Source organism: Podarcis filfolensis (assembly GCF_964270895.1).
Source record: "Podarcis filfolensis genome assembly, chromosome: 15".
Taxonomy (NCBI): domain Eukaryota; kingdom Metazoa; phylum Chordata; class Lepidosauria; order Squamata; family Lacertidae; genus Podarcis; species Podarcis filfolensis.
The window spans coordinates 15,900,097-15,926,971 of record NC_139618.1 but is presented as its reverse complement, the minus strand read 5'-3'; the positions used below and the strand labels follow the sequence as shown (position 1 = coordinate 15,926,971).

At 47.0% G+C, this 26,875-nt stretch overlaps 2 protein-coding genes and 1 long non-coding RNA gene across 3 annotated transcripts; all 3 read left to right on the top strand.

Moving 5' to 3' along the window:
- Nucleotides 1–2,058: 2,058 nt before the first annotated feature.
- On the top strand, nt 2,059–4,838 carry LOC310749893 (C-C motif chemokine 4-like). Its single transcript, XM_083587214.1, has 3 exons — nt 2,059–2,223; nt 3,922–4,036; nt 4,416–4,838. Exons 1-3 carry the CDS (start codon nt 2,139–2,141, stop codon nt 4,501–4,503), a joined length of 288 nt encoding a protein of 95 aa, XP_083443340.1. The 5' UTR covers nt 2,059–2,138; the 3' UTR covers nt 4,504–4,838.
- Nucleotides 4,839–8,663: 3,825 nt separating this feature from the next.
- LOC310750697 (C-C motif chemokine 4-like) lies at nt 8,664–19,131 on the top strand. Its single transcript, XM_083589209.1, has 4 exons — nt 8,664–8,858; nt 9,861–9,917; nt 17,684–17,798; nt 18,407–19,131. The coding sequence occupies exons 1-4, from the start codon at nt 8,798–8,800 to the stop codon at nt 18,540–18,542; spliced, it is 369 nt and encodes a 122-aa protein (XP_083445335.1). The 5' UTR covers nt 8,664–8,797; the 3' UTR covers nt 18,543–19,131.
- Nucleotides 11,076–12,224, top strand: LOC310750715. The gene is made up of 2 exons (XR_014542168.1): nt 11,076–11,190; nt 12,126–12,224. It is a non-coding gene; the product is annotated as an uncharacterized lncRNA (long non-coding RNA).
- Nucleotides 19,132–26,875: the final 7,744 nt, after the last annotated feature.

Genomic DNA, 26,875 nt, shown 5'->3' with positions numbered 1-26,875 from the left:
AGAGCATAGCCATCCTGGCTAATCGCCATCAGTGTCCCTCTCCTCCATGAATTTGTCTACTAAATCCTCTTTTAAAGCCATTCAAGTTGGTGGTCATCACTGCCTCCAGTGGGAGGGAGTTCCATAGTTTAACTAGACAAAAGTCCTTCCTTTTCTCTGTCCTGAATCTTCCAACATGCAGCTTCCTTGGATGTTCACGAGTTCTGGTGTTATGAGAAGGGAAGGAAAACTTTTCTCTATCCACGTGCTTCATGCCAGGCATCATTTTATAAACTTCCATCAGAACCTGAGAGCCATAGCAACTCTCCCCACTTACAATCCTGGCTACTGCTGTTCAGAGGCATTTACTGCCTCTGTCAGTGGCTAGTCGTTGTATTATCCCCCATGGATTTGTCTAATCCTCTTTTGAAGCCATCCAAGTTGATGGCCCTCACTGCCTCCTGTGGGGGTGAGTTCCACAGTTTAACTGTGTGAAGGAGCATCTGTCCCAAACCTTCCAACATTCAACTTCATTGGATAGCCATCATTTCTCCCTATCCACTTCCTGCATGCTATGTATCATAGGAGCCAACTCCTAGGGGCCGAGGTCCCTTCAGCCATCCCAGCAAAATATTTGAGGGGGCTGGGCCCCCCCAAAGTTGATGAAGATTGCCATTCAAATGGTGTGTGCACACTCTGTCTTGTGATTGATTATGCTGGGAGGGACTTAACTGCGTCCTCAATATTTTTTTCTTTTTCTTTTTCTTTTTCTTTTTCTTTTTTTTTCTTTTTCTTTTTCTTTTCTCTGACATGCAACAGACATTTAGAGCACACCACTCTTCATGAATCTTGGGAACCGTAGTTTGTTATGGGCGTTGCAAATTGTAGCTCTGCCACGAGCAATCTACAGTTCCCAGGATTTGCGTGTGTGCTTTAAATGTATGTTGCGTACGCCCAGCTTCACACACTTCTAAAATGGCACCGCCTCTCAGTCCAGCCTACTTCACAGGGTCGTTGTGAGGATAAAATAGGGAGGTAGTGATGAGGGAACCATGCATGCCACTGTGGTCTCTTTAGAGGAAAAGTAATAATGGACAACATTAAAAGAACAGTATTTCCAGAATAAAGCCAAACCTATACACTGTGCAGCTGCATGGTGGTCGTTCATGACTTATGTCAAAAGACAAACTCGTGGCTGGCAGGCTCCTACAAGTTATGATTTTACCTGGATTTGATCATCTTCCAGGACTTAGTACTGACTGCTCTGTTATGCTTCCATTCGTGCATTGTGGGGAGCTGGACTAGATGACCCTTAGGGGTGCCGTCAAACTCTACAATTCTCTGTTTCTATGATCCAGGACCTTATTATTTGCAGCACTGTTTTTCTCTCTCTGCAATGACCATTTCTCCGCTCTTTGCGTCTCATGTCAGGGGCCGTATGGTGCCAAACAGGCAAGGCATTGTTCGTTTCCGTCTCTCTCAAACATTTCTAATGTGATATGTAATAAAATAAATATATATATATATTTAAAAGATCCGTGTGAGCTCACGAAAAAACGGTTCTCTTCCTCCCAGCTGCATCCAGAAAAATCCCCTCCGGGGATTTGCAACTGGTTTCTCCTTTCTCTGGATGCAAAACGAATGCAAAAGCTCTGTTTGGGGGGCGCTTGCTCAGGATGGGGCCGCTTCTCCCCCCCCGGATTGCACAAGTTTTTCTTTTCCCTTTGCATCTGGCGCCTGAAAGAGCTGGCGCGGCACATTTTCCAGCAAAGGGAGAGTGGAGTGGGGTGTCCATCTTCCTTTCTTTCTATTCGCCGCCCTACCCCCCCCCACCCCGGTTTCACCAGCTCTTCTTCCTTCCTCTCGTGACCCCATGTGGGTGAAGCAATTTTTAAGTCACTTGAGCGAGGCGGCGCAGATGTAATACATCTTCTTCAGAAACTTCCCCTGCTTTTTTGGCCTCCGCGATGGAGGTTCCCGCACCCCTTCGGGGTGACATCACCGCCGACGGGAAATTCCGCCGGCGATGCTCCCCGCCCCCCCCCCGCCCGTCCCCCTGATCCATAAAAGGAGGCAGGTTTCATGGAGGGAGCACCAGAGACGGCAAGACCTTCCAGGAGAACATCAACCAAGATCAGCCACTCCAGCCTCTCAGCAAAATGAATGCTTCTCAGTCTCCACGTGCCTGGGCTGTGGCTGCGCTCCTGATACTGGCCCTCTGCCTCTCGGCCATCGCTGCTCCAGGTCAGTCTCAAGGCTCAGCATGGGGAGCGGAGGGGCATTTGAGGGCAAAGTGGGGGTCCTTCCCCCGGGGTGGGGTTTTGGGGGCCCGGGAGAAATGCACGCTCACCATCGTGGCCGCTGCTTGGGAAGCTGTCCTCTCTGGCTGACGGTGGCTCTCTAGGGCAGGCATCCCCAAACTCAGCCCTCCAGCTTTTTAGGAACTACAATTCCCATCATCCCTGACCACTAGCCCTGTTAGCTAGGGATGATGGGAGTTGTAGTCCCAAAACAACTGGAGGGCCGAGTTTGGGGGTGCCTGCTTTAGGGTTTCTGGGAGAGAGAGTCCTACCTGGAGGTACCAAGGGGGTTGAACTGGGAGCCAAGCAGCTGCTCTGCACCTCAGCTACAGCCCTTTCCAAATAGGAAGCTGCCCTATCAGACCACTGGTCCATCAAGGTCAGTGTTGTCTACACTGACTGGCAGCAGCTCTCCGGGGTTTCAGGCAGGGGGCAGCATGCACAGGATTGCAGCCTCCGTCCAGGATTCTCTCCCTCTCCACTTCCCAATCCTGCACCACATGAGCTCCTTCCAAAGGCAGGCTTCAGTCGCTTGGAATTCCATCCCCGCAGGGAGGGTGGTGTGGCAGGGGAGATGTCCTCTCTGTGCCCTTTGAACTCGCCCCTCTTGTTTTTATAAGGAGTTTTATCCGATTCCACATGGGCTGTTGGAGCTCATCCACCATGTGCACAGCAGGGCAGACGGGGGCTTAACCCCACGACCCCACGACAGGGGGGGAGGAATGGGTTAGAATAGCCTGTGGGCTTTGGGGGCATGTGCAGAGCTCCTCCTCCTCCTCACCACTGGCTAACCTCCCCTTAAGGTGCTTCTATAGGGACGCGGGTGGCGCTGTGGGTTAAACCACAGAGCCTAGGACTTCCCAATCAGAAGGTCGGTGGTTCGAATCCCCACGACGGGGTGAGCTCCCGTTCCTCGGTTCCTGCTCCTGCCAACCTAGCAGTTCGAAAGCACATCAAAGTGCAAGTAGATAAATAGGTACCACTCCGGCAGGAAGGTAAACAGCGTTTCCGTGCGCTGATCTGGTTCGCCAGAAGCGGCTTAGTCATGCTGGCCACATGACCCAGAAGCTGTCTGTGGACAAACGCCGGATCCCTCGGCCAATAAAGGAAGATGAGCGCCGCAACTCCAGAGTTGGCCACGACTGGACAGGGGTCCCTTTACCTTTACCTTTAAGGTGCTTCTGGTTCTATCCCCAAGGGCATTTCCGGGTAGGGAGCTGGGGAGAAGACACTCCATCTGAAACCCTGGAAAGCTGCTGCCAGCTAGTGTAAGCAGTCTTGAGCTAAATGGACACAGAACATAAGAAGAGCCTGCTGGATCAGGACAGTAGACCATCTAGTCCAGCATCCTTTATTAACAGCGGCCAATCAGATGCATCTTCTGAGAAAATAGCAGGCAGGACCTGAGCACAAAAGCCCTCTCCTCCTCCATAAATTGGTCCAGTCCTCTTTTAAAGCCAACCTACTTAGTAGCCATCACTGCCTCCTAAGGTGCACGTTCCCTCGTTCCACCCGATGCTTGCACCTTCCTATGTACATGCTGGATTCAAGAGGATAGAAGGCAGGAAACGGAATTCCTGGCCAACGACTTTGCAGCAGAGTTTTGCTGGTTGCACTCAACGCCTTTTCCTTTCTCTTCCAGTGGGGTCCGACCCTCCAACTTCCTGCTGCTTCACCTACACGGCAAAGAAGATCCCCCGGAACTACATAGCTGACTATTACGAAACAAACAGCAGGTGCTCTCAGCCAGGTGTTGTGTAAGTATAAAAATAATTCTGCTCTGTTTGCAGCCTCCAGGCATGGGAAGGAGTTGTGATGTCCAATTGTCATAATAATAATAATAATAATAATAATAATAATAAATTTTGTTTATTAATAAATATACCAACCTCACTCGCTTTCTGCCATCCGTCAGGAGTCCAGCTGAGCCATCCAAGCCCACCCAAAAAATAATACAATTGTAGAGTTGGAAGGGGCCGCGCCAGGGGTCTCCCCTACAATGCAGGAATCACAACTAAAGAATCCCTGACAGACTATGATTTTATGATCCTACCTCAAGGGCAAGAGAGGGCTTGACAGGAAGGCAGAGAATGCCAGATGGGAGGCTGATTGTGTCTCTCCTTTGATTCCCTCCAGGTTCACTACAAAGAAGGGCCGGGAGATCTGTGCCAACCCCGCAGAGAAATGGGTCCAAGAATACATGGACCACTTCGAGCTGAACTGAGCATCAGTCCTGGAGCAACAGAAGCCGGCATCCTTGGCTGGGCATCCCAGGCCTGGCATCATTTCCTGCCAAGGGCATCTCAAGAACACCACTCCGCTAGTGGCTTTTGTTTTGACCTTGAAGTCAAAACCTCAGGGACTTTCTGTGATAATTTAAATTTATTTAATGTATTTTATTTTCCTCAAACCCTAAGGGTCCACCCCTGCTAATTATTTTATTTATGTAACTTTGGAGGGAACACAAAGCAATCAACCTCTTTGCTATTTTTATACATATGACTGTTTTAATATTACCACAGAATAAGAATTTCCCCAATAAATGTTGTTTTTCTACAAGTTCTGTTGTAAGCTGAGTGTTTATTGCTACCCACCTTGTTTGCAATCTGTGGTGTAAAAGACGGTCCTCCTCTCTCTCTCTTTGGACTCTCAGAATCCCAAGTCCAGCTGGGATGGGGAACCAAATACATACGGCCCTCTTTGGCCCTCAGAACTCCCCACAGGCTGCCACCACCTTTCACTAGCCCAGATTCAAGTTCTCATTGGGTGTTTTTGCCTGGCTGCAAATGTTTCCTTGAACGCTGATGATGCTTAGTTGTGCATCTGTGCAAAAAAGAAAGAAAGAAAAAGAAGGATTAGATAGATTGCAGATAAATAGCAAAGATAACATTGTTGGTCCATAAGGGGGTGGGGAGGGATCCACAGATGGGAATCCTTTTATTATCACCAAGAGGAGGGGTGATCTTTTGGATCAGCAACTGGTTACATAACAGGAAGCAGAGAGTAGGAATAAATGGACAGCTTTCTGAATGCAAAGAGGCAGAAAGTGGAGTCCTCCAAGGAGCAGGATTGGGACCTGTCCTTTTTAACCTTAGGGGTGAGCAGTGAGGGGATCAGGTTTCCTGCTGATGCCAAATTGTTCAAGGTGGTTGAAACAAAAAACTGGTGGATCCTTCCTCTGCCACTTGGACAGCATCTCCCGATGCTCCTCCCTCCGCCTCCATTGCCCTCACAGCAAGAAGCTCTTTCAACAAAGGGTCGTCTAGCACAAGCTCCTGCATCCTTTTCAGAACAGGTGGGGGGTTGCCCAGTCCTAGCACCCAGTGAAATGTGGGCATGTTCGGTGTAAGTGAGGCTGAGCCAGTGCAAAGAGAAACTGAACCGGAAGAGCAAACGGTCTCTTGTGGAGTACGGATTCCTGAGGGGTTATTTCCATTGTTCAGGAAGAGGTTTTTCCCTTGGGCTCAGTCTGTTATTGGGTACTGTTGTGATCCTCCAGAAGGTTTCTGAGATAATAATGGCACACTCCCTGGCACCCCCTGCCATGTCCAAACATGACCCCTTCACAGAGTTGGGCAAAATAGAAATCTCCCCGGGATCTTGGTGACTCTAGATAAGCCCGCTCCTACGAAGGACATAAGAAAAGCCTCCTGGATCAGGCCAATGGTCCATCTAGCCTAGCAGGCTGTTCCCACAGTGGGTGCTTTTCTTCAAAGCATGGAGCTGCAGCAGTCTTGGCACAAATGGTCTCCTATTGACAAAGAAGATGCCACAGATTGCCTGCATGTTTAGATGTGCCCATATCCTGCCTCGGTATCTTGGGCATCTGGTCCTCCTTATCAGAAGATTGCAAACTGCTTTCCCTCCTGCAATCTCCTGAAGTTTCATTACGTCCCCTCTGCATTCTGGAGGCTGCAGACACAAGACAGACCCATGTCTTTGGTGACCCTGTGCAAAACCACCCCCTGCGTGATTCCAAAAGGCATATTTAGTTAGTGTCAAACCAGGCTTGGTTCTGTGCATGAATCTAAACCCATGGAGACTGGTATTTTGCTTTTTAACTTATTCATAAACAATCTGGATTCACAGGAGAGCAGTGAGGTGGCCAAATTTGCTGTTGATGTGGAATTGTTCAGGGAGGTTGAAACTGTTCCAAGCCACCTCATTCTCTAAGGAGAGAGAGAATGCAGGGGTCCCAGGAACTTTCCCAGGTTTAGATTCCTTGGAATGAGTGTCAGCAGAGACTGTGGTATCTTTGGGGCTTTATCTACACATAGATACAAGCCCAGTATAAGATGCGGGGGGCTCACAGCATCAGCACCCCAACAGATCTTGCTTCTTCATCAGTCACAGCTTCAGATCCAGCACAGAGCTACCTGTCTCTGCGGCCTCCAGCTTCCAGCCTGCTTCCAGCCCAGCTCACTTTGTTCTCCTATCCAGCAGCTAGATGGGAAAAGGTGGAGGAAAGGCCCAACAAAACAAAACACTGACTGGGAAGCAAGGAGGGGGCATTTGGACCTCTCTGGTCTTCTACACACATCTTCTTGTCCTGCTGCTTTTCCCTGGAGAAACCTGCTATTTAGTCTTCAATTGATGCAAAATGTAGGGATGTGTATAGAAACTTGGATAGGATATACTATTGGATAGTAGATATTATTCTTCCTGACACATGTTTGTGAGTGTAGCAAAGTACACCCCATTTGTGACAAAATGAAGAAGCTGTTGACTGAGCTGGTTACAGTCTTTTTGATGAAGCATTCCAGGATGCCTTGGTGCAGACTGGATATTCCTGGTATTTCCCCCTTATATCACCCTTAAAACAATATATATGGATGATGGATCACCACCACCACAGGGCCAGTTCACTATTCTCCCCAAGGAGGCTTCTTGTCCACTCTGCTTAAAGCTGCTTCATTTTATCAAACTTCTGGTTTTGCAGTTGCTCCAGTTTGTCAGGCAGCTGGCTTCACTGCCACTCCACTTTCTCCAGCTGCCAGTTCTGCCACTCCCTCTGTTGCTGGATTTGCTGCTGGAGCATCAACTTGAACTGCTCAAGGAGTGCTGCTGCTTCTCCCACCATCTTGACCCAGCCGCACCTCGCTCACAGGTTCTCCTCCAGGAAACCCGGGAAGACCCTCCAAGTGTCCCTATTTCCCAGGGCAGTCCTGGGTGTACAGAAGCCATCCCAGTTTCTGATTTATTACCAGAATGTCCTGCTTTTCCTTAGGACATCCCTAATTTCATTGGTGAAATGATGGAGGGTATGGAGTTATGTGACCCCAGAGCCCAGGAGATAAGTAACTACACAACCTTTAGAAGACTTCTGAAGACAGCCCAGTATTTGGAAGTTTTTAATGTTCAATGTTTTATTTTGTTCTATATATGTTGGAAGCCGCCTAGAGTGGCTGGGCAGCCCAGTCAGATGGACGGGGTATAAATATTGTTGTTGTTGTTGTTGTTGTTGTTGTTGTTTAGTACACCCCTATTTTCATTGCAGAAATGTTGGAAGGTATACAGGTGCTTACCATCACAGCCAGTTCGCAACTGGGTACTACTCTAATCCTTCAGAGAAAAGTGATGGGGGTCATGGCATGCACTCAGGTATTTCCTCAGCTGGTGAGGACCTCATAGGATCAGTTCCACTTCGGCAGGGAGAGTGCAAAGTCAGGCGTGGAAAACAAAGTGACAAAAATGGAGGTGCAGGTGGGCCTTTGGTGGCTCTAGAAGACAGGAGCCTGCCTGGAGTCCCTCTGAAAGGAGTGACTGTTGGGTATCTCCACATTGGACATGGAGTACTCTTAGAAAGCTCCCAAAAAAAACCCCAGCCCCTGGGGTCATGTCACTCTCCCTTGTGTGTAGCCAGGTTGCCACACTTCCATGTCCCTAACAAGGCCTGATCCTTCTCTGGACCTTGTTCCAACTGTCCTATGTTTGCCCTCACAGGGCCTCAGCCCTCCCCTGATGCTTTGGAAGCATCTGAGCTGTTTACCTAGAAATGGGCTTGGCCCAAGAAAGGCCTCTTATCGCCCCCCCCCTTATCAATCAAAAGATGCCATGGATGATGGGCCTCATGATACGTCCACATCCTGCCTTGGTATCTTGGGCATCAACCACTCACTATCTCCCTTGCTTTTGGGTGGAGCGGAAACTGTCTAGAAATATCTCCTATAGACAAGAGACCAGGAGGAGCCTCAGCGGCCGAGGAAGGAGTCTGAAAGGGCAATGAGTCCTCTTTCCATCTTATCAATCGAAAGATGCCACAGATGATGGGCCTCAGACATGTTTGCATCCTGCCTCTGTATCTTGGACATCAGCCTCTTGCTATCTCTATCGCTTTCAGGGGTGGGGAAACTTTTCTGAAGCTATCTGTCCTGTGACGTCCTCTCCAGATGTTGTAATCGCAATTGTTTTGTGGCTAGAATCACCTATAAGAAGAGACCAGGGGAGCTTCAGGGTACTGAGCGTCAAGGCATCCAAGGAAGGACAGACCCCAGACCGTCTCTCCATCTCCACCTGCCATGAAGCTGTCTCTGGTTGCCATCTCCTTTCTCCTTCTGGCTCTGGCCGCTGCTAGCCCACGTGAGTCTGCCCTTCTCATATGTGGGTTTTTTATTTAGGAGATTTATACCCACTTTTGTCTGATTTTCACGACAATTATGTAATGACCATTATTATTATTATTATTATTATTACTACTACTACAGGTGGCACTGTGGTCTAAACCACTGAGCCTCTTGGGCTTGCCGATCAGAAGGTCGGCGGGTCGAATCCCCGTGACAGGGTGAGCTCCCGTTGCTGGGTCCCAGCTCCTGCCAACCTAGCGGCTCAAAAGCACTCCAGTGCAAGTACAGTGGTACCTTGGGTTACGAACTTAATTCATTCCGGAGGTCCGTTCTTAACCCGAAACTGTTCTTAACCTGAGGCACACTTTCGCTCATGGGGCCTCCCACTGCCTGCGTGCCGCCGGCTCATGATTTCCCTTCTCATCCTGGGGCAAAGTTCTCAACCTGAGGTACTACTTCCGGGTTAGCAGAGTTTGTAACCGAAGTGTTTGTAACCCAAGGTAGATAAATAGGTACTGCTGCAGCGGGAAGGTAAATGGCGTTTCCGTGCACTCTGGCACTCGTCACAGTGTCCCGTTATGCCAAAAGTGGTTTAGTCATGCCGACCACATGATTCAGAAAGCTGTCTGTGGACAAATGCAGGCTCCCTCAGCCTGAAAGAGGGATGAGTGCCGCAACCCCATAGTCGCCTTTGACTAGACGTTTACCATCCAGATCCTTTACCGTTGTTGTTGTTGTTGTTGTTGTTGTTGTTTTCTTACATTTCTTAGTCGCCTTATACAAAAAAAAAAGTCTTACAGCAACTTAACAATATAAAATGAAGCCCGATAAGATCAGATGAAACCAGTTAAAAATTAGGGTGGGGGACCATAGATAAGTATAATATTTGGAAAGCTCATAGCTATTTATTTAAAACACAGCATGGAGAACCTTCCGTCTTCTGGTGGATGGAGACAGAGGGGGCTTCCTTTTGGCTCTGCAGACAAGCCAATACTCTCCATTCTTTTCTCCCTTTCAGGTGAATATGATGAGGAGTTTGGGATCCAAGATAAGTCTATTCCCAGTGCTGGTCTTGGTAAGTCCTCCTTTCGGGGTGTCCACAATAGTCAAGCAAGCCAAGTGGTACCAGGGTCATGTGGGTGGTTGCTTTTGTGCCTAATCCAAAAGGCAGCAGAGGTTATCCCATGAGGACTACAGTGGCACAGCTCTCTCAAGCAGATTGTCAAGCAACTTGCAAATCCACACCTACAAAAGAAATCTGAAATCCATACCATCTTGCCTCTTTGCCCCAAACCTGGAAGATATTCTCCCTAATTTCAGATGCAAGAGGCTGATTGTGATTGCTCCTTGGTGTGAGGTACTCTGCACATGATCAGAGGTTGTTACTTCACACTTGCAGGATTGAGCCATCCATTGAAAATATGTTCTGATGTGCCCTGGCTCAAATGAAACAATCATTTTTTTATCTATCCATTGGAATCATGGGTTTAAATTTAGAGGGGAAAGGTGTTGCAGATAACGAAAAGCTGCTTTTTGTTTGGGGGGGACTGCATGCAGCTGGAAGCAAATATTCCATGGTGGGGGTTTTTTCCCCTTGTATTTTTGAAGCGTTGTGTGTTTGTTTAATTGTTCTTTCTGTTTTATACACAAAATGGGAAAAAAAACATTTTCCTGGTAAGTCTTCCTTGTCTCCCTCTCCTCAATCATTTTTTATCTATCAGTTGGAAATATTGGTTTTCATTTAGAGGGGAAAGGTGTTGCAGATAATGAAAAGCTGGTTTTCCTTCGTGGAGGGCATGGTGGGGGGGTTTCCTTGTATTTTTAAAGCATTGCGTGTCTGTTTAATTTTGGGGCAAGGGGTGTGGAGGCACAATCAGGACTTGACTAGGTTTCTAAACACACTTGCATGTACATACATATACGCACACACAGGTTCTCTCTACCCAGAAATGAAGGTGCACGTTCCAGACAGGTTCTGCCACTTGAGCAGCAGGGAGGGGACACAGAGTGGTCTTGGTGAAGCGGGGGGATCTTGGCTGCCCTGGGGGGAATCTTGAGGGCTAGATTAAAAGCCCTGGGGACTACATTCAGAGTCCCTCCATGCTTGCTTCTAAATGCAAGGGCCTCCACAGAGAGACAAGTATGTGTATGTTTGATGTGAAAAATTTTAAAAAATCATTGCTAATAAATTGAGTCAATTAACAACAGTACTTACTTATAGCACTTCTTACAATTGGGCTGGATCCCTCGTCTCCCTGCTGTGAAAAGTATTCCAAGAAGGAATTCCCAAAGAATATCGTGAAGGATTATTTCTACACCAGCGGCAACTGTCGTCTGTTTTCTGTAGTGTAAGTTTCCGCATCAGGGCAAAAACCAAGCTGGATAACCAAAGCTGGATAACATGTTTCAAAGGGGAGAAGGTGAAGTGAGGCTTAAGCACTTGGGGGACAGACTGAGAAAATCATGAGAGTAGATCACAGAAAAATGGAGAAATTGTCACCCAGGAGCAGAGATTGGTTGTGACTATTTTCCAGTCTTAAATTCAGTTCAGCATTTCAGCAGAGGCTTGCAAAAATAATAATAATTAACATTGCATAAAAATTTGTAGACATTATTGTGCAATTTGCTCCTAATCTATGCATTTTTGCAAGCAAATCCCATCACCAACACCACCGCCAACAGGTTGCAGTTTTGGACTCCAAAATGCAGAGAAGGATAGGTTTTGAGGGTGAGCTGTGTTTCAGTGGGCATCAGAGGCACCAAGTTACTTCCGAAGAGTGAGGGAGCCTGTTGCGTACTTGGGACATCATGTGCTTGACGTGTGACATTGCATCGTTGGGAGTAGGCTTAACACAGAGCCCAGCATGGCGCAGTTTCAATGGCTGGCAGTTCCTCCTCTCTTACGCTCAGAAGGAGCCAGCCACTGAAGCCGTGGCCACGCTCAGTCCCGTGCTCAGCCTCCTCCTCTGCCCCGTGCCAACAGATATTGAACAGGGCAAAGACAGCTCGGCCCCACAGAACCAGCACCCCAGTGGGCCTATTCATTTGGGAAGCATGGATTTGATGGGATCACATTAAGACTGCGGTCACAAGCAATTTCTTTTCCATCTCCATACCCTGCTGAGGGTATACCCTGAAGGTTGAACCTGGTGCCTTTTGACATGGAAGGTGGGCTGCCTGCCTTTTTCTCTAGACCCAAGAGAAGTGGGGTCCTCAGGCTAGTGGAGAATTAAAAGGGCACATTCAGTGACACATGGTGAATGTCTGTTTCTTTCTCTGACAGGTTTGTATTCAAGACTGGAAGAGTAGGCTGTGCTGACCCAAATGCCCAGTGGGCCAAGGATCTTATGGAATACATTGACAGCATTAAGCATTCCCCCAGCTCAAGACCCACAACTGTGCCTATCCCCAGCGCATAGCCCACATTAGGAAAAGGCACCGGGAACCACAGCAACCGCCTCGCCTCCTCACTGAACCTCTTCCCCCCCTCTCTCTCTCTCCCTCCCTCCCCACTCATATTCTGGCCCCTTCATGGCTGAAGAGAGTCTTCATTCAAGGGACTCTGTGGTTAACAAGGCACCAATCTAGGAGCAGCCAGCCTGCCTTGTGGGAAAGGGTCTACCAGAAAGTGGCTCCTGAAGTCAGCAGCACACTGGTTTCTGCTTCTGCTGTTCTTAAGTGTTGCTTATGGGGGTATGTCTTCAGATGGGCCAGTCTGCAGTTCTGTTGTTGGCTTCTGAAAATAAAGATGCAGTTTGGGTTCCTCTCTGTCTTTTGCGAGTCCTTCTTCTCTCCAGGGGGGAGGGGGGTGAAGCAGATCCAGGCAGTATGAGAACAGCTTCAGAAGGGGAGGCAGATGACAGGCATTTGTGCAACCTCAGCCCGCAGGGAACAAGGTGGTCACAATTCCCAAGGCTGCCCCTGCTGCCTCCCTTGGCTAAGCTGGTTGGGTAGCAATATCCGGGATTTAGCCTTGATTCAAGTGGATGGCAAGGGAGGAAGATCCACTCCAGTTCCCCTTTTTGTCAACTCATCATCAAGAATGATGGGGGCATCTATGCTGACCCCAATGAACAATGGGTCCAGGACTGTATCCACCATCTCCCTGCACCCAGTGGTGAATCTTGGGGTCTCAAATTTCAGCAGTGCCCTGTGCAACAGCAAAAATTCAGCACCCCGCCCCACCTCTCACCTTCCTGCTCCACACCCAGTGTGACCAACAGTGGCGTAGCGTGGGTTGTCAGCACCCGGGGCAAGGCAAGTAATTTACGCCCCCTAACCCGTGGATTTGCGCCCCCTAACCCGTGGATTTGCGCCCCCTAACCCATTGATTTGCCCTAACCCCAGATGTTGCGCCCGGTGCGGTCCGCCCCCCCTGCACCCCCCACGCTACGCCACTGGTGACCAAACCAGTTGCACTCCCCTAAATCCGACTCTGCTCCACCGTCTCTTTGGATTCCCACCAAGAGCCAGCCAGGCCTCTGCCTCTCTCTCAGCCTCAATTCCAGACAAGCCCACTCTAAACGATCCTTTGGAGCTGCTTGACCGTATCAAGGAGGATTGTGGGCAGGGGGGGCCACTAGACAGTGTCTATGAAGACCCTCAGAAAGCCTTTCATAGCCCCTCCACAAAGGCTTCCGAGTAAGCCCAGAGAATCATGGGATAAGAAGACAGGTCCTCTTGCGGATCAGTAACAGGTGAAGAATCAGGAAGCAGAGAGTGGGAATGAATGAAGAGTCCTCCCAGTGGAAGGATGGAGAAAGTGGGCTACCCTGAGGACCAGGATTGGGCCCTGTGCTTAACTCAAATGCACATGGATCCCTGTTGATAAGGAAAACATCCTGGGGTGTGGATTTGCTCCGCTGCCCAGCTCATTGGGGTGCCACTCCCTGCAGGTCTCTTCAGTCAGCAAAAGAAGGAGTCTCCAGCCAAGTTAAAGAAGCAAAGCAGCGGTCAGTGGACCTGATCTTTATTTGTTACAACAAGGTTGAAGCACACAAAGAGTAGGAACACAGAGCATGGGGTTGCGTGACCTTTTAAAACCTCTCCCCATTTCCCATACAGTGGTACCTCTGGATGCGAACGGGATCCGTTCCAGAACCCCGTTCGCATCCAGAAGTGAATGCAACCCATGTGTATGCATCTGTGCGTGCGCAATTCACTGCTTCTGCGCATGCGCGTGAAATCATTTTGAGCGTCTGCGCATGCACGAGCAGTGAAACCCGGAAGTAACGCGCTCCGTTACTTCCGGGTCACCGCAGAGCGCGACCCGAAAATATTGATACCGAAGCTACTTCAACACAAGGCATGACTGTAATACATTTTTCAACAGCATCATCAATACATCACAGATATGTCACAAAGCAGAAGTGTCTGACCTGTAGAAACATGAGTCCATCACTTACCCCCATCAATAACCCAAGTTCCCAACACCTTTTAACTATCCTCTTTCCCAAAGAACAATAAAAGTATTTACGTATCCCCCTAGCTGCAAGGCTTATGCTTAAGGGATTATGAAGGCAGAGGGACCCCTGGATTCCCCTCCTCCAGAGGAGTCATTAGCTGTTGGAACCAAGGAAATCGGTCAAACCATTGAATTTTGGTGATTATTTGTGAAGTTTCTACGGTTTTCTATACAGTGGTAAAGGTAAATGGACCCCCTGACCATTAGGTCCAGTCGTGGCCGACTTTGGGGTTGCAGCGCTCATCTCGCTTTGTAACTTGGTTCAAAAACTTAATCCGTTCTGGAAGTCTGTTCCAAAACCAAAGCGTTCCAAAACCAAGGCACACTTTCCCATAGAAAGTAATGTAAAATGGATTAATCCTTTACAGACTTTTAAAAACAACCCCTAAAACAGCAATTCAACATGAATTTTACTATCTAATGAGACAATTGATTCATAAAATGAAAGCAATAATCAATGTACTGTACTATAAAATAAATAAGACAGTATTGTAGATGATAAAAATTAAAATTATTATTTTTTCTTATGTGCAGTGATGATAATCATTGTTTGGATGGGGTGCTTTTACCCATTTCTGCAGTCACACAATCAATAAGTAGCTGAACTGGTTTCCACCGAGTCACAAAAACAAGTCACAAAAACGAAGTCACAAGCCACAGTCACAACTCAGTCCCATAAAACGAAGAACAAGTCACAGTCAGAAAAACAAAACAACCACACAAACAAAAACACAAAAAAGCAAAAACAAAAGGTCCAGATATCACCTCTGTGTTGTGTGCCGACAGACTCAACAGGAAGCCTCTGATTAGCAACGGGGGACTCAATTTACAAATGGAACACACTCAACTGGAAGCGGAACATGTTCCGCTTCCAAGTCAAAGTTCACAAACCAGGACACCTACTTTGGGTTTGCAGCCTTCTATTTCCAAGTTCATAAAGTAAGCTGTTCTGCAACCAAGGTACCACTGTACAGAATTGGAAAGTCAGAGGAAACAGTATAATACATGGTATCTGCTTATTGCTACAAGTTTATAGACGGCTTTTCTGAGCCGCTGTTGTGTAAGTATGGTGCTTGTGTAAATGGTCCTGGTCCTGGCTTTAGTTCGAGGCTGTGGTGTGGACTTGGGATTCTGGGGAGTCGTTTAACTGCCCCCCCATCCCAGGTTTTAACACTTGCACAGCTTCTATGCACTAAGATAGCCAACCAGGAAAATTCTTTAACAGACTTCCTAACACAACTTGCCCAGTGTGGGCAAAATGGAGATCCAGGTGGGCCTGGGTAGATCCAGAAGACAAGAGCTTGCCTGGGGTGCCTCTGCCAGCACTGGGGGTAGGTAGGTAGGTGGGAGTCTCCGCATGGGACACAGACGGCTCTTGGGTGCTATCAGAACCAATCCAAGAAAAGGAGTCCTTAAGTCATGGCACCCTCTATTGCACCCACAGCCCAGTTGCTACCCATCCTTCACCCTAAAATGGCCTGATCCTTTCCTGGACCTCGTTCCAGCAGCTTTACATTTGTGCTCACAAAGCCTCAACCCTCCCCTGAGACCATGGAAGCACCCAGGCTGTTTACACAGAAATGGACGTGTCGCAAGAAAGGGCTCTTATCAACCCCCTTATCAATCAAAATATGCCACAGGTGATGGGCCTCTTGATACGTCCACATCCTGCCTCCGTATCTTGGGCATCAACCCCTCACTATCTCCCTTGATTTGGGTGGAGTGGAAACTTTTCAGAAGTCAATCTAGAAACATCGTCTATAAAGAAGAGACTAGGGCGTACTGAGTGTCAAAGCTGTCAAGGAAAGAGACTGGAAGGGCCTCAATCCTCTCTTCATCTCTGCCTGTCATGAATCTCTCTCCAGCTGCCCTCGTCTTCCTCCTCTTCATGGCCACCTTTGCCCTGGTCACTGCTTGCCCACGTGAGTTTATTATCCTTCTTTTCTCCGATGTATTTTTTTATTTGGGATATATAGCGGCTTTCAATTGATTTTTAAGACAGCAATAAGGCCGGCTGACCCATGAAGCAGGGTGAGGCAACCACCTTGGGTTGCAGGATTGACTGGGGCAGCAGATCCAGCCTCCAAGGAATGCATTGTCCTCTAGCTCTGCTGCTGCCACCACCGCAGTGGCAGCAAAAGCTGCAGCTTGCTCTTTAGAGCAGATTTGCCACGTCTTTGCCACATCTCTCTGCCCTGTGCCACTGCTGCTGCAGCCTCTTGTAGGGGACCAGAGGCAAGATCACAGAGATTCCCAGGTGTAGAGCGGCAGCTGCAGTGGTGGCCCATGAAGAGGCACTTGGCTTACCCATGAAACGGTGCCACAGATGAGCCTCACGTGGAAACCAGACCTTTGTCTTGCTCAGTAAAAAATCCGCTCCAAAGTATGCCTCCCCAAACCATTGGCTAGCAACAAAGGTTTCATGGGTCAAGATTCCCATATCCATGGCTGTGGGAGGCGGACAGTTCACAGGGATGCAAACCCATAATGGCCCTCCATTCCTTTCTCCCTTTCAGGTGTAGAATCCAAGAAGACACAAGGTGAGAAAACGTATCCTCCTAAGTCTTCCTTGTCTCTCTCTCCTCTACCTTACTCGAAGAGGTCAATAATCTCATAATGCTGATATTCTTTACTTGGACTTGTTTATTTTAACCCACTTGCAACTGTACTCATTCTATGTGCCTTTTTATAATTTTGCTTTTCAGCCATTATTTTTCACCTGTTACTATAATTGTTGTCTCTGTTTTATACACAAAATGGAAAAAAACATTCTCCAGGTAAGTCTTCCTTGTCTCCCTCTCCTCAACCATTTTTTATCGATCAGTTGGAAATATTGGTTTTCATTTAGAGGGGAAAGGTGTTGCAGATAATGAAAAGCTGGTTTTCCTTGGGGGGGCATGTGGGGGGGGGTTTCCTTGTATTTTTAAAGCATTGTGTCTGTTTAATTTTTGGGCACGCGGTGTGGAGGCTCAATCAGACTTGACTACATCCTAGTCATGCAAAATTCAGAGGTTTCAAAAAACACACAGTTCCATGTGCGCACACGCACACACACACACACACACACAGGCTCTCTCTACCCAGAAATGAAGGTGCACATTCCAGGCAACTCAAGCCACTTCAGCAGCGGGGAAGGGGTACAGAGTGGTCTTGGTTGGGGGAGGATCTTGGCTGCCCTGGGGGGAATCTTGAGGGCTAGATCAAAAGCCCTGGGGACCACATTCAGAGTTCCTCCATGCTTGCTTTTAAATGCAAGGGCCTCCACACAGAGAAAACGATGTGTATGTTTGGAAGTTTGATGTGAAAAATTTAAAAACAGCCATTGCTAATAAATTGAGTCAATTAACAACAGTACCTACTTATATCACTTCTTACAGTTGGGCTGGATCGCTCGTATTCCTGCTGTGAAAATTATTCCAAGAAGAAATTCCCAAAGAAGTTCGTGAAGGATTATTTCTACACCAGCAGCAACTGTCATCTGTCTTCTGTAGTGTAAGTTTCCGCATCAGGGCAAAAACCAAGAGGCCAGCTGGGTAACATGTTTCAAAGGGGAGAAGGTGAAGTGAGGCTTAAGCACTTGGGGGACAGATTGAGAAAATCATGAGAGTAGATCCCAGAAAAATGGAGAAATTGTCACCTGGGAGCAGAGATAGGCTGTGACTATTTTCCAGTCTTAAATTCAGTTCCTCCTCTTTAAATTTAAGTTCCTCCTCTCTTGCACTCAGAAGGAGCCAGCCACTGAAGCCGTGCCACCCTCAGTCCCGTGCTCAGCCTCCTCCTCTGCCCCCTGCCAACAGATATTGAATAGGGCAAAGACAGCGCCCCACAGAGTCAGCACCCCAGTGGGCCTATTCGTTTGGGAAGCATGGATTTGATGGGATCACATTAAGACTGCGGTCAGAAGCCATTTCTTTTCCATCTCTATACCCTTCTGAGGGCACAAGGTCCAAACCAAGGTTGAACCTCATGCCTTTTGACATGGAAGGTGGGCTGCCTGCCTTTTTCTCTAGACCCAAGAGAAGTGGGGTCCTCAGGCTAGTGGAGAATTAAAAGGGCACATTCAGTGACACATGGTGAATGTCTGTTTCTTTCTCTGACAGGTTTGTATTCAAGACTGGAAGATTAGGCTGTGCAGACCCAAATGCCCAGTGGGCCAAGGATCTTATGGAATACATTGACAGTATTAAGCATTCCACCAGCTCAAGACCCACAACTGTGCCTATCCCCAGCGCATAGCCCACATTAGAAAAAGGCACTGGGAACCACAGCAACCGCCTCGCCTCCTCACTGAACCTCTCCCCCCCCTCCCTCCCTCTCTCCCCACTCATATTCTGGCCCCTTCATGGCTGAAGAGAGTCTTCATTCAAGGGACTCTGTGGTTAACAAGGCACCAATCTAGGAGCAGCCAGCCTGCCTTGTGGGAAAGGGTCTACCAGAAAGTGGCTCCTGAAGTTGCCATGTGCCCCTTTCATAGTTAAGTCAATCAACACTGTTTGGCAGGTTCTGTTCAAGCAACCAAGCATCTGTTTCCAAGCAGCTTTGCAAAATGTTGATTTCCAGTGTGTGGGTGCGGGACGAATCCATTTTGCCGGGGCTTTTAAGGAAATTCCCACAGCATGATTTAAATTTCACCTTGGGTATCTGCCTTGAGAATCCCCACAGCAAATGTTTCTGAATTCCTTGCTCTCTGCTTGAGAGGCAACTTTAAGCAATCTGATTTCTGTTTGTGTTGTTGTTAAGAGTTGCTTATCAGACTATGTCTTCAGATGGGCCAGTCTGCAGTTCTGCTGTTGGCTTCTGAAAATAAAGATGCAGTTTGAGTTCCTCTCTGTCTTTTGCGAGTCCTTCTTCTCTCCAGGGGGGGAGGGGAGTGAAGCAGATCCAGGCAGTCTGAGATCAGCTTCAGAAGGGGAGGCAGATGACAGGCATTTCTGCAACCTCAGCCTGCAGGGAACAAGGTGGTCACGATTCCCAAGGCTGCCCCTGCTGCCTCCCTTGGCTCAGCTGCTTGGGTGGCAATATCTGGGATTTAGCCTTGATTCAAGTAGATGGCAAGGGAGGAAGATCCGCTCCAGTTCCCCTTTTTGCTGAGTCATCATCAAGAATTATGGGGACATCTATGCGGACCCCAATGAACAATGGGTCCAGGATCACATCCGCCTTCTCCCCACACCCAGTGGCGAACCTTGGGGTCTCAAATTTCAGCAGCGCCCTGTGCAACATCAAAACTTCAGCACCCCACCCCACCCCTCACCTTCCATTCTCCATCATAGTTGTGGCACCCCCTGCTCTGCACCCAGTGTGACCAAACCAGTTGCACTCCCCTAAATCCGCCTCTGCTCCACCATCTCTTTGGATTCCCACCAAGAGCCAGCCAGGCCTCTGCCTCTCTCTCAGCCTCAATTCCAGACAAGCCCACTCTAAACGATCGTTTAGAGCTGCTTGACAGTATCAAGGAGGATGGGGGGGCACTAGACAGTATCTATTAAGACGTTAATAAAGCCTTTTATAGCCCCTCCACAAAGGCTTCCGAGTAAGCCCAGAGAGTCATGGGATAAGAAGACAGGTCCTCTTGTGTATCAGTAACAAGTGAAGAATCAGGAAGGAGAAAGTGGGAAGGAATGAAGAGTCCTCCCAGTGGAGGGATGGAGAAAGTGGGCTACCCTGAGGACCAGGATTGGGCCCTGTGCTTAACTCGAATGAACATGGATCCCTGTTGATAAGGAAAACATCCTGAGGTGTGGATTTGCTCTGCTGCCCAGCTCATTGGGGTGCCACTCCCTGCAGGTCTCTTCAGTCAGCAAAAGAAGGAGTCTCCAGCCAAGTTAAAGAAGCAAAGCAGCGGTCAGTGGACCTGATCTTTATTTGTTGCAACAAGGTTCAAGCACATAAAGAGTTAGGAACCCCGAGCATGGGGTCGCGTGAACTTTTAAGACCTCTCCCCATTTCCCATAATACATTTTTCAACAGCTTCATCGATGCATCACAGATATGACACAAAGTAGGAGAGTTTCGGATGTAGAAACATGAGCCCATCACTCACCTTGGTCAATAACCGGGTTTTTAATATTAATTATCCACTTCTCCAAAGAACAATAAAAGTATTTGCACATCCCCCAAGCTACAAGGCTTTCCTGAGCTTCTCCTTTGAAAGTATCAGGATTCAACCGCCATCCCAATGGATTTCTGTCTGGGTTATGTGCTGCCTTTGATCGCCTCCTGCCTCCTATTGTGAGGCTAAGTTCACACCTTATGGAGAGGCAAGGAGTACGTGGCCTGATGCTCAAGGGATTATGGAAGCAGGGTGGGCTCGAGATTCCCATCGTCTACAGGAGTCATTACCACTGGAACCAAGGAAATCGGTCAAACCATTGAAGTTTGGTGATTATTTGTGAAGTGTCTACAGTTTTCTATATGGGATAGTCAGAGGAAACAGTACAATACATCGTATCAGCTTATTGCTACAAGTTTATAGACGGCTTTTCTGAGCCTCTTTGTTGTTGCGTATGTATGGTGCTTGTGTAAATGGTCCTGGTCCTGGCCTCAGTTCGAGGCTGTGGTGGGGACTTGGGATTTGGGGGGGGGTTCATTTAACTGCCCCCCCATCCATGGTTTTAACACTGTGCACAGCTTCTATGCACTAAGCTAGTCAACCAGCAAAATTCCTTAACAGACTTCTTAACACAACTTGCCCAGGGTGGGCAAAATGGAGATCCAGGTGGGCCTTGGGTGGATCTAGAAGACAAGAGCTTGCCTGGAGCCCCTCCGCAAGGGACACAGAGGGCTCTTGGGTGCTATCAGAACCCATCCAAGAAAAGGAGTCCTTAAGTCATGGCACCCTCCATTTCACCCACAGCCCAGTTGCTACCCATCCTTCACCCTAAAATGGCCTGAGCCTTCCCTGGACCTCGTTCCAGCTGCTTTACATTTGTGCTCACAAGGCCTCAACCCTCCCCTGAGACCATGGAAGCACCCAGACTGTTTACACAGAAATGGACGTGTCACACGAAAGGGCTCTTATCAACCCCCTTATCTATCAAAATATGCCACAGGTGATGGCCCCTCTTGATACGTCCACATCCTGCCTCCGTATCTTGGGCATCAACCCCTCACTATCTCTCTTGATTTGGGTGGAGTGGAAACTTTTCTAAAGTCATTCTGGAAACATCACCTCTTAAGAAGAGACCAGGGGGAGCTTCAGAATTTGGCGCCCCCAAATGGATCTTCTCAAATATGGATCTACTCAAATTTTGCACCCTTCAGCTTGGCGCCCTGTGCGGGAGAACCGCCTGCAGTGATTTGAACCCTGATCTCCTGGGTCCTAGAGGGTGACTGTCAATATAAGCCTTCAGCACTACCCCAGCCCCAAACTAGGCCAACCCCAAGGCAGAGAATGACCTTTTTCCAGGTATATGATAGAGTTGGCCCTAAGCAGATATCATCTCTTCTTTTGCAGATTCATCATAAAGAATAACAGAAGGGTCTGTGCTAATCCCAGTTCTATATGGGTCATGTCTCACATCCATCGTCTCTCCCCACCAAAGAAGCAATGCCCCTCCCTCTTCTTCTCCACAGGGCTCAAGCTGCTTTGAATGCCAGGAAATCAGACCTGCAAAAAGTGAGGCAATATGAATAAAGGGAGTGATGGTGAGCACGTGCAGAGTACCTCTCATTCATAACCACACGAGAGTGGGACTTCCGGAGGCGGCGCCAACGGCAATGGCGGTCTCCTTCTAGCTCGGAGGGAGAAGCTCCACGGAAATCGGGTCTGTCCACTACGGCGAAGCGGAGACCCTTGTGAAAATCACAGGCAGGAGAAGCCTGTGACCGTGGGACTCGGCGGGCACCTGCAGCACCCCCCGATTAGCGAAGAGACCCCGTAAGGGGCTCCAGAGCGCAACGGGAGTTCGGCGCGGTGCTGAGAGTCGATCGCTTTTTCCGTGGGGTGAAGCCGCACAGCTGTTGCCGGAGAGCACTGACCTTTTTCCTGTGACAATTCGGCTGCTAAACAACTACCCGTGAGTAGGTGAAGTTTAAGAATTGGGACTTAAAGGAGAAAAAAAAGATTAATTCGGCACTGAAGCGGGAAGGTGTAAACAGGAAGTCCGCCTTTCCGCTTTCTGATAATATTTCTTGGAATTTTATGAAGAAAAATCTTCAGGGAATGGGGGTGGGCCAAGGGTTTGAAAATGGTATAAGTGCAATTTACTCAGAACAAAAGGCTAAGTTAATAGTCAATAATGTGATGACAGAGGAATTTAAGATAGAGAAAGGGACACGACAAGGCTGCCCAATTTCCCCATTGCTTTTTATTTCGGTTCTGGAGGTTTTGCTGAATATGATTAGAAGGGACCGTTTGATTAAAGGTATTCAGGTCGGAGCCAAACAATACAAATTGAAAGCTTTTGCAGATGACCTAGTTTTGACGTTACAGGAGCCAGAATCTAGTACAAAAAGAGTATTAGAATTGATTCAAGAATTTGGTCATGTGGCAGGATTTAAGCTGAACAAGTCAAAAACTAAAGTGCTTGAGAAAAATTTTACACCAATTGAGAAAGAGAGGTTTCAGAAGGAGACAGGTTTAACATTAGTTAAGAAAGTAAAATATTTGGGGGTTAATATGACTGCTAAGAATTTAAATTTATTTAAAGATAACTATGAGAAATGTTGGATAGAAGTGAAAAAAGATTTGGAAATATGGTCAAATTTGAAGCTTTCCTTGTTGGGTCGAATTGCAGCTATAAAGATGAATGTATTGCCAAAAATGTTATTTCTGTTTCAATCATTGCAAATTTTGATATTTATACTTACTTACCTGGCAGGGGAGACACCTTGATCAATCATTGCAAATTTTGGACAAGATGGACTGTTTCAAGAAGTGACAGAGAGACATTTCTAGATTTGTCTGGCAGGGCAAGAAGCCTAGAATAAAATTTAAAATATTAACTGACGCAAAGGAAAGAGGCGGATTTGCCCTGCCAGACCTTAAACTTTACTATGAATCAGCAGCATTCTGCTGGTTGAAAGACTGGCTGCTTCTTGAGAACACAGACATTTTGGACCTAGAAGGTTTTAACAACGTTTTTGGATGGCATGCATATTTGTGGTACGACAAGGTTAAAGCACATAAAGCATTTAAAAACCATATTGTCAGGAAAGCATTGTTCAATGTCTGGATAAGATACAAAGATTTACTGGAAAATAAAACCCCAAGGTGGTTGTCACCAATGGAAGCAAAGGCTCAGAAAAAGCTCAATATGGAGGCCAAATGGCCGAAATATTGGGAAATATTGGAACAAGAAGGAGACATATTGAAATTGCAGAGTTTTGAGAAATTAAAAGATAAAGTGCGAGACTGGCTTCATTATTATCAAATAAGAGAGGCCTATAATTTGGATAAAAAAATTGGCTTCCAGGTGGAAAAATCAAAATTGGAAACAGAACTGTTAGATCCCAAAACTAAGATACTTTCAAGAATGTATAACTTGCTGTTAAAATGGAATACGCAGGATGAAACGGTTAAATCTGCTATGATCAAATGGGCACAAGATATTGGTCATAACATTATGTTTGCTGACTGGGAACAGTTGTGGACCACCGGTATGAAATTTACGGCATGTAATGCCTTAAGAGAGAATATTATGAAAATGATATACAGGTGGTACATGACACCAGTCAAGCTTGCAAAAATATATCATTTGCCCGATAACAAATGTTGGAAATGTAAAGAAAATGAAGGTACATTCTTTCACCTTTGGTGGACGTGCCCAAAGATTAAGGCTTTCTGGGAGATGATTTATAATGAAATGAAAAAGGTATTTAAATATACCTTTCTGAAGAAACCAGAGGCCTTTCTCCTGGGCATAGTCGGCCAATTGGTGCCAAAGAAGGATAGAACTTTCTTTATGTATGCAACAACAGCAGCAAGAATACTTATTGCAAAGTATTGGAAGACACAAGATTTACCCACCCTGGAAGAGTGGCAGATGAAGGTGATGGACTATATGGAATTGGCGGAAATGACTGGCAGAATCCGAGACCTGGGAGAAGAGTTGGTGGAAGAAGATTGGAATAAATTTAAAGACTATCTGCAGAAACACTGTAAAATTAATGAATGTTAAAATGATGTTGGATTGAAAATAAGTGGCATTAGCAACAAAGTTAATAAGAATATGCAAAAATGAATTGATAATGGATGAAAATATAGAGTTATAATATGTTAAGATATAGAGTTAAGATAAACGAAAGAGGGTAAGGATTTGCTGATTTGATTATTTAAATGGGAATACAAAAAGGGGAGGTGTGAGGAGGTCAAGGAAACAAGCTAATGAGTTTAAAGTTACAAAAAATGGATTTGTTTTTAATTCTTTTTTATCTACTCGTTTTTTGTATTTTTATTTTTATTTTTTATTTTTTATGTATTTTTGTGTGTTTTCTTTTTTTTATCTTTTTCTTTTCATATGTCTTCTTTGTATTTTGTAAACCTATGTTTTTGTAAAATCTCAATAAATATTTTATTAAAAAAAAAACATAACCACACGAGAGTGTAGGCTCCTGGCCCATTTATCCTGGACAAAGGCAGAGGTGGAGAGCAGGGCTGATGGGGGTGGCCCTTAGCATTTGTGGCTCAGGCAGCCTCAAGGAGAGAAGCTCCACCATCTGGAAGCCCATCCTCAGCACACTCCATTTGAAAGGCACCAGATATTTCAGGTTTTTGCATGAAATTAGATCTGAGCTGGAAGGAGCAAAAACTTTTGTAGCTGCTACTTCTAGATGGGTGCGTCACTCTACCTTTTTATCCCTACAGCAAGCAGCACTGCTCCCCCAAACTGTCAACCACAGCCATGATGTTACTCATTTAATGAAAACACTGAAAGATGGAAGCAGGCTTGTTTCTCACAAAGTGATTGGATAGCACCTAGGCCCCTAGCTAGCAAGGCCAGAGCTCAGGGATGATGGGAGTTGTAGTCCAACAACATCTGGGGACCCACAGGTTGAGAAAGGCTGACCTAGGCATTTTGAAGAGGGGTAGCCAGCAGAATGCCCTCTGGATGCTGTTGGACTACAGCTCCCTTCATCCCCTCTGAGTGTTGACCATGCTTGCTGGGGCTGATGGGAATTGTAGTCCAACACTGGAGACTGTGGTGTCTTTATGATCTATGGTTTATTTACACATATTTACACACCTGACAGACCATTCAAGTGTCCCTATTTTCCAGGGGCAGTCCCAGATTTATAGAAGCCATCCCAGTTTCTGATTTGAACCCAAAATGTCCCGCTTTTCCTTAGGGTGTCCCTATTTTAATCAGACAAATGTTGGCGGGTGTGGAGTTATGCAACAACAACACCACCACTCCAAGCCAAGGAGATATGTAACTATACAACCTTTAGAAGACATCTGAAGGCAGCCCTGTATAGGGAAGTGTTTTTAATGTTTAACAGTTTGTTATGTTTTTATACATGTTGGAAGCAGCCCAGAGTGGGCAACCCAGTAAGATGGCTGGGGTATAAATAATAAAATTATTATTATTATTATTATTATGGAATAGGACATCCCTATTTTCATCAGAGAAATGTTGGAGGGTATGACCTGAGCCTAAGATGGAGGGGCTCACAGCATCATCACCCAAAATGGTTTTGCTTCTCCCATAGTCATAGCTTTGGATTCCAGCAGAAATCAAGCATGGCTCTGTCTCTCTAGCTGCTGCCTGCTCTTATCTTTCACATGCTCTGGCTTTTGCCCCTCTCACTACCAGCCAGGTGAGGCAGAGAGGGCAGCCATTTGCCCAGAGAGCACCATCACTACTTTTGGAAACCCTGAAGGCAGCCCTGGTCTGAAGGCAGCCCTGTTTAGGGAAGTTTTTAATGACTGATGTTTTAATAAAATAAAATCTTTAAAAAATTCCTTCCAGTAGCACCTTGTTGTTGTTGTTTAGTCGTTTAGTCATGTCCATGACCCCATGGACCAGAGCACGCCAGGCACTCCTGTCTTCCGCTGCCTCCCGCAGTTTGGTCAAACTCATGCTGGTAGCTTCGAGAACACTATCCAACCATCTCGTCCTCTGTCATCCCCTTCTCCTTGTGCCCTCCATCTTTCCCAACATCAGGGTCTTTTCCAGGGAGTCTTCTCTTCTCATGAGGTGGCCAAAGTATTGGAGCCTCAGCTTCAGGATCTGTCCTTCCAGTGAGCACTCAGGGCTGATTTCCTTAAGAATGGAGAGGTTTGATCTTCTTGCACTCCATGGGACTCTCAGGAGTCTCCTCCAGCACCATAATTCAAAAGCATCCATTCTTCGGCGACCAGCCTTCTTTATGGTCCAGCTCTCACTTCCATACATCACTACTGGGAAAACCATAGCTTTAACTATATGGACCTTTGTTGGCAAGGTGATGTCTCTGCTTTTTAAGATGCTGTCTAGGTTTGTCATTGCTTTTCTCCCAAGAAGCAGGTGTCTTTTAATTTCGTGGCTGTTAGAGACCAACTAAGTTTGTTATTGGTATGAGCTTTCATGTGCATGCACACGTTCTTCAAATGTTTTAATGTATTTTTAATCTTTTGTTGTAAGCTG

What these genes read in the sequence shown, in the direction of transcription:
- LOC310750697 (XM_083589209.1), top strand. Translation starts at nt 8,798, where the DNA reads ATGAAGCTGTCTCTGGTTGCCATCTCCTTTCTCCTTCTGGCTCTGGCC. An exon ending in TCTGGCCGCTGCTAGCCCAC is followed by an intron (nt 8,859 to 9,860) that starts GTGAGTCTGCCC and finishes TCTCCCTTTCAG; the next exon opens with GTGAATATGATGAGGAGTTT. An exon ending in TGTCATCTGTCTTCTGTAGT is followed by an intron (nt 17,799 to 18,406) that starts GTAAGTTTCCGC and finishes TTTCTCTGACAG; the next exon opens with GTTTGTATTCAAGACTGGAA.
- LOC310749893 (XM_083587214.1), top strand. Translation starts at nt 2,139, where the DNA reads ATGAATGCTTCTCAGTCTCCACGTGCCTGGGCTGTGGCTGCGCTCCTG. An exon ending in CTCGGCCATCGCTGCTCCAG is followed by an intron (nt 2,224 to 3,921) that starts GTCAGTCTCAAG and finishes TTTCTCTTCCAG; the next exon opens with TGGGGTCCGACCCTCCAACT. An exon ending in TGCTCTCAGCCAGGTGTTGT is followed by an intron (nt 4,037 to 4,415) that starts GTAAGTATAAAA and finishes GATTCCCTCCAG; the next exon opens with GTTCACTACAAAGAAGGGCC.